Consider the following 10067-nt stretch of genomic DNA (forward strand, 5'->3'; position numbering starts at 1 on the left):
ATACTGTGACAGAAAATGTACTCACTTTGAAACTCTCTTCTTTTATAGTTCGTTTGCTGTTTAGCTCCGTATTCAGGCATTGAAAAGTCGCCTGTAAATATGTCTTCACAAAGTAATCCAGACACACCCTTCATCGTTTACAGAACTATACTGAGTGCAATATTCCCAGTATATGATGTCAGTCTGTAAATTTAGCTTGACCAGAAGATCCCTTGGTTGACACGATGAGCGCCGATTTGAATAACAATGACCCACATCGCCCAAGACAGTCTCCGATCTCAAGTTTCCTTCTGATTGTGATATACTGCGTGCACCTTACTCGATAACGCTGATAGATAAATGTGCACTGAACTCAAGTTGTCCTCAGGTTGTATTAGAGTTTAATGACGGTATATCTTTAAAAGATATTTGGTATATACTGTAGCATATATTTTCTTGATTAAGGGACGACCATTTGATTGACAGAGGAGTGTTTGCGTGTGTGTGTGTGCACGTGTGACGTTTGTGTGGAAGATATATAATGCAATTGCGCTTATTTAAAGTACAACAAGAGCTTGAAAGCTTGAGATATTATATTTTTGGAAACCTGTGTTACTATAACAAAATACCATGGTCGGACGATACTCCTTTCGTTGACAACAGCTCTTAGTGTACTTCTTTCCTTTCATGTAACACATTCTTGGTGTGTGGAAGGAAAGGGCATATGATCTCTTTTGCAACAAATGAAATATTTGCGATTATTTAAGGTAAAATAAGAGCTTGGGAATATTACCCTTCCTTTAAAACCTCCCCCATTCCACAGGAAGTCCCAGTTTGGGTGCACAAGATTTCACTCCTTAATGAGGACAGTGATCTCCCTCGACGGCGACACTGGGATGAGTGCTTCCCAGTTCCGAGAACTGTTTCCTGTTGAAGCATATCCTGGGTGTTGATTTGTGTAATGGGAAATGACATCTTTGATATATGGAGTGGGCTTTTTCGCTTTTATTTCACTTCATGCCCAGGTGTTAAAGTACAACTGACGTTTAAGTGCGGAAATTTTGATTTTCTATTGTCATTGTGTCACCTCAGTTGAATTTTTAAGTTTGTCGTAAACGTCAAATGATTCAAATGAAATAAGAACTTGTTTGTCATGTTTGCTTGTGAGGCTTCCTGTTCTGACGTCACGTCGAACATTACGTACTCAATAGTTGGCCAGTCCCATGTTTTGAGTGTGTGTGTCAAGTTGTTTTCTGTATAAAAGGACGGTTCACCACTTAAGCAGTTTCAAAATAATTGAAGTGGTGTTTGCTTTGCAATAGCTATAAAACCTCTCAGCAATAAAATCACGACAGTAGTAATGACCACAATAATCACCATTGTTTTGATACTGACGCAAATATACTGTAATTGACTGACATCTTCATCGGAATAATGGTACCTTTCTGCACTCGCAACAAGTCATTGCCCATGGCTTCCTCATTAAGAAGACTTGCAACTTGTAGGAGAGGCAAGAGTGTTTTCGAACTCAGAGTACTAGACATGGTCAATAACAGAATGTACGTTTATCTGTGTAAGAGTAACCACCCATTTCGAGTGCAGGAAGCTATAGTGGGCGAAAACATGAAACACAAACTGAAAATAACCTGTCAAAGTTGAATAAATATTGGTAACAGTGCGAATATTGAACGGGCTGTCTATAAATAGCAGTCTGTATCCGAAACGTTCGATAGATGTCAGTGTAAGGAGAAGAAATGAACACGGAAACCATACACGTTGCATGACAAAGACGTTGACTCAACAACAGCTAAATGAATTAGATCAGAAATGGTACAGTGTTATGTGTTTAGCATTCTGGAACAAAGGCGTTCAATATTTGAGCGTAAACTCAGTTGCGTAGGCCTATCAGAAGTAATTTTAACCTCCGGAAAAACAGGACGTCGTTCCAAGCCCGAGGTTAGTCAGTCGGTTTAAAGTGTAATGCAAGTAATAGAAACCTTTGAAACATTGTCCTTACTTTATAACACATGTCAGTAACAACTATTCTTTTTCACGTTCACATGCTTCATGCCTATCACAAGATAACAAGATCATAAGATCACAACATGCCAATATAACAATATCACAATGATGAGTGTATAATGTCGTTTAAATATATTTATAATGCTTAAAGGTGCGTTCACACGTTGCAACTAGTTGTATAAAACTTGTGAAATGCAACAAATTTCACAGTGTGAACAGGGGAGTTGGAATTTTTGTTGTTGCATGCAACAAGTTGCAAGCGAGTTGCAAGGAATAGTTTTAATTATTAACATAAGATAACTGGAAATTCTTCTGACTGTTTTTCAACCAATGATGACATTTAGGCCTATAAATGTTCTATAAAAGAAGTTTTCCTATCTAACTTAAATATTTTTGAGTATTAACATAATGTATAGCTCCACCCCCCCAAAAATGAGACAAATCTGACTTTTAATCAACGATAAAAGTGCCTCACATTTTAGTGACATTTTGATCAATAATAGTTGAGCATTACAGCAATATTCATTGAAACATCTACAGTATTTTACATTATCATAATTATTAGAGATCTGTCAGCATGGTCAGGGTAAAATGTAAATAAATGCATATTTGTTAGGTTACCCAGAATTTTTACATTAAAGTATACATTTATCATGTTTATATGTCAAATAAAAATATTTTCATTTCATTTTTTCATTATAGGGGATCAGGTCCCAGTTAGGATTTCTGCTCTGAGGACCTACTATTGCAAGGAACCAAGGAAGGAAACCCTCTCCCGGAAAAGTGGGGCTGGTCGAGTGGATATCTATGAGTCTACCTGGGAATGGTTTAAGCTGTTGGATCCTTTTCTTAGAAGCCAGGTACATAAAAAGAGAATGTAAACTTTACATAAACCTTGTACATCCGTTGGTGTGGATAGAATTCTATTACCAAATTTTATTAATTACACAAACAAGTTACTGTCTGCCTTGACATAAGTTAAACATGAACAAATCAAATAATTAGTGCCATTCTACTGTATCGGACTTCGAAAATAGCTGCAGATATGGTTGAAAATAGCTTGTTGCATATGAACACTTCTTTTGACTTCATGCATAGAATCAGACAATGTGATCCACTGCCAATCAACTTGGCCATTAGAACAGAAATACCCGCAAATTCTTCCCTAATCTGCCTTGCATTATCGGCACTCCTGTTGCCACCTTGTTGACGTAGTGGTTGGGACCTGCTTCCATTATCCAATGGAAAAATTTCTGTTTCTGTGTCCTTTTTGTCTTTTGTACACAGAAAGTTGTGTAGAGCAAAACATGGAAGAACAACCGTTGTACATGTCTCAGGTGTTAATGTTAAGCTCCTCCTGAAATACCCGAAACGGTTGGTCAGTATACCAAAAGCATTTTCTGATACGCGTCTGGCTCTGGAAAGTCTGTAATTGAATACTTTCCTTTCCATATTAAGTCCCGGTGCGGATATGGCTTCATGATGTTATCTTTTAGTGGAAAGGCATCATCCCCAACAATCACATAGGGAGTATCAAGACATCTTCCAGGCTTTGGATCTGGAATTGCCAAGGAGTTACTGTTCAGTGCCTAATACAGTGATGAATTGGCAAATTATACCTGCATCACTTGACCTACCATTTGCACCAACATCTACATACACAGATCTATAGTTAGAATCAACAAGTGCTAGGAGTACAATGCTAAACATGTGTTTATAGTTGTAGTAGAGTGATCCTGATTTGGCAGGTGATTTTATAGATATATGCTTTCTATCCAAAGCCCCGATACAGTGTGGAAACTGCCACTTCTCCTCGAATCCCATCTGTAACGTGCAGCCATTCTTCTTCTGACTGTGGCACCTGAAATCAATTTTAGATATTTAATAAATACTTTTCGAAATAATACCATATACTTACACTAACAATATTATCTGACAGGAAACCAACATACTGTCAACTGAGTAGGATGGACCCAGTCAATTGGAACAAGTGTTTCTAGAGGAGGAAAATGTGGAACCAGACAATGCGCAGGCTGATACCATGGATTGTACTCCACCACCCCCATCTAAAAGAAAGCGACAGGACAGTGTTCCCCTCCAAGTTTTAGCTATTCGTGAGTCAATTGAAAACAGAAAATCACAAAGTGAAAATAATGGAGAAGTATGTTTTGCTAAATATTTGGCATCAGAGATGGCCCGAGTTTCCTACCTAAGTAAAACGAATGAATTGAAAATTAAAATACAACAACTTATTTTTGAATATCAAAATGAAGCATAACATTTTATATGTATTGTGCACATGCCATCTGTCCTTAATGTTATCTTTTAAAACAAAACATAACTTGATAAGATAACTGCTTGAGATATTTATATGAAGCTTGACTTGAAATCCTAATATATGCACAGAAGAAAAACTATTTAAGGTCAGCTGCAAAGCTCATTCCCAAGAAATTTGTCAGCAAGTTTAAATAATAAATTATAATTCATATTATTAAGGCTTTTCTGTTGTACTTCAGTGCGAGTGGTGTTCAAATATCATTGGGAGTGTGTTAGGTTTGTTTCAGTAATTTATGTAGATTTTTACACCAAGTGAAGCAAACCCATTCATTACAAAGCCCTACTGGTGATAAACTTAAGTTATATAATATTATGTTTTACACAAGAGTGATTTGAGATGATGAGTATAAATATTATTGTTTCGATAAATCACATGGGATTTATTGGTTTTCTTCTTAATGCTTGGACATCTGAAAAAAACCTCATGACGTTATAATAACAATGTTTACACAGAATTACAAAAGTTAAACCCATAAATAAATACATATTGTGTTTCATTACAGCTTTTTGATTAATTTAGTCATCTTCTAAACATGGGGAAAAATATCAAGAATTCAAGTGTTGACATGCACCTTACCTTCAGAAAGTCCTTGAGTGTTTCATAAATTGCCACACACACTTGAGGGACGAACTTGCAAATTGCATTCTTTGCAAACAGATACAAGAATTCTAGAGACTTGTAACTGTCACCTAAATAAAAAAACACAGATGATTCATTCTGTACATGTGTAATTATCTAGTTGTATCTTATAAACTTCAAACATTTACAATTTATCCATTTATTACTGTTATCTAAAAATTAATGGGTAGAAAATAAACAAATAAATAAATTGATATATACCAAATAAAAGTTGATTTCATTGGCGCTTTGTTCCATTTTATAAAACTAATAATAGGATTTTATAATACCTATAATTGTCCTGGCAATAAATGGAACAAGTTGTTATTAAATTCAGGTTTGAAATAGTTTACAAATTCTGTGTCAGCAAACTTTTTTCACTACTAATATTGTCAAATATTTAAAACATTTTGAATAATCAAAACGTTATTGAGCGTATGTGGTACACCTTCGGGAGCCTCACTCAACTCTGTACAGGGTTAGGGACAGCAGCTTTGCGCTCAAACATTAGGTGTTAACGCAATCAGGAGTGGTCGGTTTATTTATAGATTGCTTATTGATAAACACAAAACAGCTGATCGACAAACAGGAGGTGATCTGTGCTTTGGTTATCATCGGTGACACTCTGCCCAGCAGTTGATCAAAACGCTCTCTGCCCATGCGTAAAAAAATGACAAAACTTTTTGTGTCCTCAGCTTCAAGTTCCCTCATTAAAGCTCTATAAGCTCCTAGATCACTTCGTCTTGCAATCCAGGGACGGACCCAGCACGAACGATCGGCTTTGCCATGGTTAAAATCAACGAACATTGCGACAACCGCCGCTTCCAGTACAGCGTCATCACTATCCCTGTTGTATATGGACGCCATGACTATGCTACAGTGCGTTGCTAAGCAACTTGTAAAACGACATCTCACGATACCGAAAATTGTATACATCTTGGCCTGTGTGTGAACGCATGTTGCATGCAACTCAAGACGTGCAACTTGTTGTATGCAACATGTAACAAACGAGTTGCAACGTGTGAACGGATCATTAGTCTGAACAGATCGCTGGTGGCGAGGTCGTCAGGTTCTGTGAATGGTGCCATCGTATCCGGTGGAATCCTGGCTAATAACTGGGTAATCTAGACCAGACATTATAATAGACATGTCTTTGCAACTGGAACAAGGCGACTGTTTACAACAAGCACAGCATGTTGGATTACGTGGTGTCCAAGCTAATAATTGTGGTGACAGAGCAAAGCGAGAATACCACTGACTACAATATCCAGGAGAATACACAGTCGAACCAACATGCTGCGATGCGAATGTAAAGCGACACATTCCTCAGAAGGAAGTCAAACGACATTTAGTGTTGCCGTTCGCTTGAAATTCTTCAGTTGTGTAATAGCATTTGTAGTCAAGTCTGGTCAAGTCAAGTCAAATCAAGTTTATTGTATTCAAGGCCTCCGGCCCATATACAAGGCGTTACATACATATACATAACTACAGTACATAATACAATGGCAATGATGAAATTACTTGGATAACCTATTATTTCTCAGGACAACAACCTTTTTACAAATAGAGAAAGGTTACGGATAGCAGTTTCATTTCTGGAAGTGAGAATAGAGATAAAGGCTATTGTTGGATATTTTGATAGATAATTACTTGAAATATAAGATCATCATAATATGGACATACACATATAAAATGAATTTCATCTTCAATAGATGAAGTGCATAATGGACAAATTCTCATATTTCTTTCTACAGACAATGTTCTACCTTTATTAATACTTAAATCTAATAGACCTAGTCGGAGCTGAACAAATGTGCGTCTGATATTTCTTGATGTCAATACAGGTAAATATATTTCTGGTTGGATAAGGCTCTTAAAGGACTTATATATATCATACCTTGAACTATTTTCGAGAGTCGAATGGCATTCTTGATGGAACATATTAACTGACTGTTCTCGGAAACGTTTAAGAAAAAGAGTTACATTACCCACTGTCTGATTTAACCATGCAAACCCAAAGCCATGAGAAAATAAAAGATTTCTAATATGTGAAGCCCAAGGTGTCTTGCCCATGTTATCGAGATGAACACGCATATTATAAGCTATTTTAGGCATTCGTTGTTCATGTGTTTCCAGAATCCTAAGCCAGTACTTTAAACATCTGATTTGTGAATTTATATAAACTGGATATCTCCCACATTCCCCATAAACCATACAATATTGCGTTGCTTGTCCAACATTTAGAAATCTTTTACCAGCAAGACATTCTTGACGCTGAAACCCCCAAACTTCTGACCCATAAAACATAATCGGTTGAATTTGTGAATCAAACAGTTTGAAAAATATGTTTGGAGTGAAGGTACATATATACTGAGAAACAGACATAACATTTATGAAAGCCTTCTTTGCACGTGACTGCAAATCAAGAACACTTTTTTAAAAATTCATCGTGTGAGAAAACATAATGAGTGAGTGAGTTACGATTTATCGTCACATCGGCAATATTTCAGCCATATCGTGACAAGAACAATTAATTGTATACATAGTAAGTAATGGTAAATTGTAAAAACCTGTCAAGGAAGGACAGTAAAATAACTAGATTATCACAGATTAGAATTTAAAACTAGCATGTCAAACTAAAAGATTTTAATTAAAGAAGACAATACAATATAAAACACGGGCTATAGATCGCCAACAACTGAAGGTAGATCACCATACTAGGGACTATGGGGACTTACAGTACCTTTGCTACCTGCATGGACCCATGTTGGATTTACACAATCCCTTCAGCTGCTGGCGATTGTAAGAAATGTTAGCCAAAATTAAAACAACAAGAATACTAAGTTTAAATATCCTGGTACGTTTAAATTGACTTTGACAGTTTTGGGACTTACGTACCCTCTCAGAGAAAACATAAAACCAAGATAATTATAGTGATTAGCGATAGTCAGTAATTTGCCATTGAAAAACCATTTCTCTTTTGAAGCGACGGGACCGACTCTTCTGAAGATTACAATATTTGTTTTCTCGAAATTAAAAGAGAGTTTCCAATCGTTTCCAAAAAAATACAGACGTTCTTTAACCTCACAGAACAAGACTTTCCTTCCTTTATGGAAACAAGCATCACCAGGCTGGCGACATGATATGTTTGGTAAATGTGTACACGCTTCTGCAAGTGACTTATTACCAGGATCCTTGCGTGATTCGACCAATGATTAAACACTCGGTTGAGCATCGAATGAGTGAGTGAGTAAGGTTTTACGACTCTTTTAGCAATATTCCAGTGATATAACGACGGGGACAGCAGAAATGGGCTTCACACATGCGGGGAATGGAACCCGGGTATTAACCACTAGGCTTCGACACCGCCCCTCGAACTGAGCCTGGATCATATGACAAGGTGCCCCAACACCGTAGTTAACACAGTACATGTTTACGTCACAGATAAGCTTCTGTCGAGTGACACAGTTCACGGGATTTAGACTGGACGATTTGTTTGTTGTCAAGGTAAATGTCATTAAAAAGTCAACATGCAACAGAATCGAAAATTTAAGCTTGTTTTTAAGGGTGCACAACATATGCATATTATGTAGTTATATAATGCATGTGTACACGAGTACACATCGAGGGTCTATAATCACATTCAGTGCGGGCAACGAGGAGAGTTCTGTGGATATACAACTTCTTTAATATAATATGAGTGACGTTTCGGTGTAGCTACTAACGGGGTGTTCTCTTTTTGCCTACACATATTGTTTAGGGATTAAAATTACTGGACCGTACTAATCCTTACAACAATGGGGATTAAAGTTATGGTCTGTAGTAGAAATGTAAGTATGCCAGCACTTACTGGTAAACAGTAAAGTTTATCACATTTTGTTTATTGTATATAGCACCCGCAAATGTACGAATATGAGTCATTTGAAAATATTGGATGTAACATAATATGCATGCACAATATTGCATATATACAAATATACGAAAATTAATTATCTGACAAATATGATGAAATTTTAAATCAGCAAATACACAAAATAACCGTTAAATGTCACACCAGGAAATAAATATTTATGTGCACTGTGCATTATACATAAATACATACAATTGTATAATTTGTTTCACATGGCATAATAATCACATTCACAATCCATGTTATAGACTCTAGCATATCACTCTTCTTATCATGGCAGGATTGATTGAAGTGGAATACGTCACCTCTAGGCGAGGTACACAACAGGTACCGTTTGAAGGTTACCTTCACAACAAGAATTCTACAAATTGGAAGAAAGTACAAGACCTGGGGCTTGCTGTCCAGACTCTGGGTCAGAAGAGCATCATCCCTGGCACTGTTACCAGAAGGTGATGTGCAAGATGCCTGGGTCGACGCCATGGACAGTACGCCAGAAGTAGACAACGTCCAGAGATTTAACTACATTGTGACAACTTGGGTTGATGATGATGCAAGATTCCCCATCCCTCTATGGAATCACCACCGCAACGTTGGGCCTCGAACGAATAATAATCTTGAAGGCTTCCACTACCGTATGAACAAGACTCTGACACACCATCATCCAAACATCTATCGCTTTGTAGAGCTGCTCAAGCAGATTGAGAAGTCTGAATCTGCCAAGATGCGCCAAATCAACTTCGGTGCTGCCATCCAGGGAAGAAAGCGAGTGTATCGTGAAAAAGAAAACAGACTTGTCCGATTGTGGGATCAACTTGAGTCAGGTCAGAAAAACTCTGTTCAATTTCTGGATGCTGTTGGCTACCTCTACCCAACTGACCATTAATCGCGAACTGTGAATTTAAGTAATTTAAGTTATAATAATGCTGAAGACAGAAGAATGTTTTTTATTCAAGTGTCCAGTGCTTACAATATGTTAAACGCACTATAAGTGCTAAGAAAAGACATATATATATATAATAATATATATTGTTAAGCATTTACATTTTAAGTGTACAGATTATGTATGTATACTTTGCTGAAAACAGAAGAAGAATTTTTATTCAAGTGTCTATTCAATATGTCACCATTTTAACATGTATGCTTTGCTGAAGACAGATCATTAAAGTTCACTGATGTGAAGCTGTATTTTTGTTCTTGGAT

The 10067-nt window shown here is 36.9% G+C and overlaps 1 protein-coding gene across 1 annotated transcript; it reads left to right on the plus strand.

The window, feature by feature from the left end:
• Positions 1 to 9345: 9345 nt before the first annotated feature.
• Positions 9346 to 9750, plus strand: LOC124262479. The gene has a single exon (XM_046696985.1). The coding sequence runs from the start codon at positions 9346 to 9348 to the stop codon at positions 9748 to 9750; it is 405 nt and encodes a 134-aa protein (XP_046552941.1).
• Positions 9751 to 10067: the final 317 nt, after the last annotated feature.

This window comes from Haliotis rubra, unplaced genomic scaffold, assembly GCF_003918875.1.
Source record: "Haliotis rubra isolate DU_JTF1 unplaced genomic scaffold, ASM391887v1 Scf84, whole genome shotgun sequence".
NCBI lineage: Eukaryota > Metazoa > Mollusca > Gastropoda > Lepetellida > Haliotidae > Haliotis > Haliotis rubra.

Excerpts from the sequence above, each read along its gene's own strand:
- LOC124262479 (XM_046696985.1), top strand. The coding sequence starts at position 9,346 with ATGGACAGTACGCCAGAAGTAGACAACGTCCAGAGATTTAACTACATT.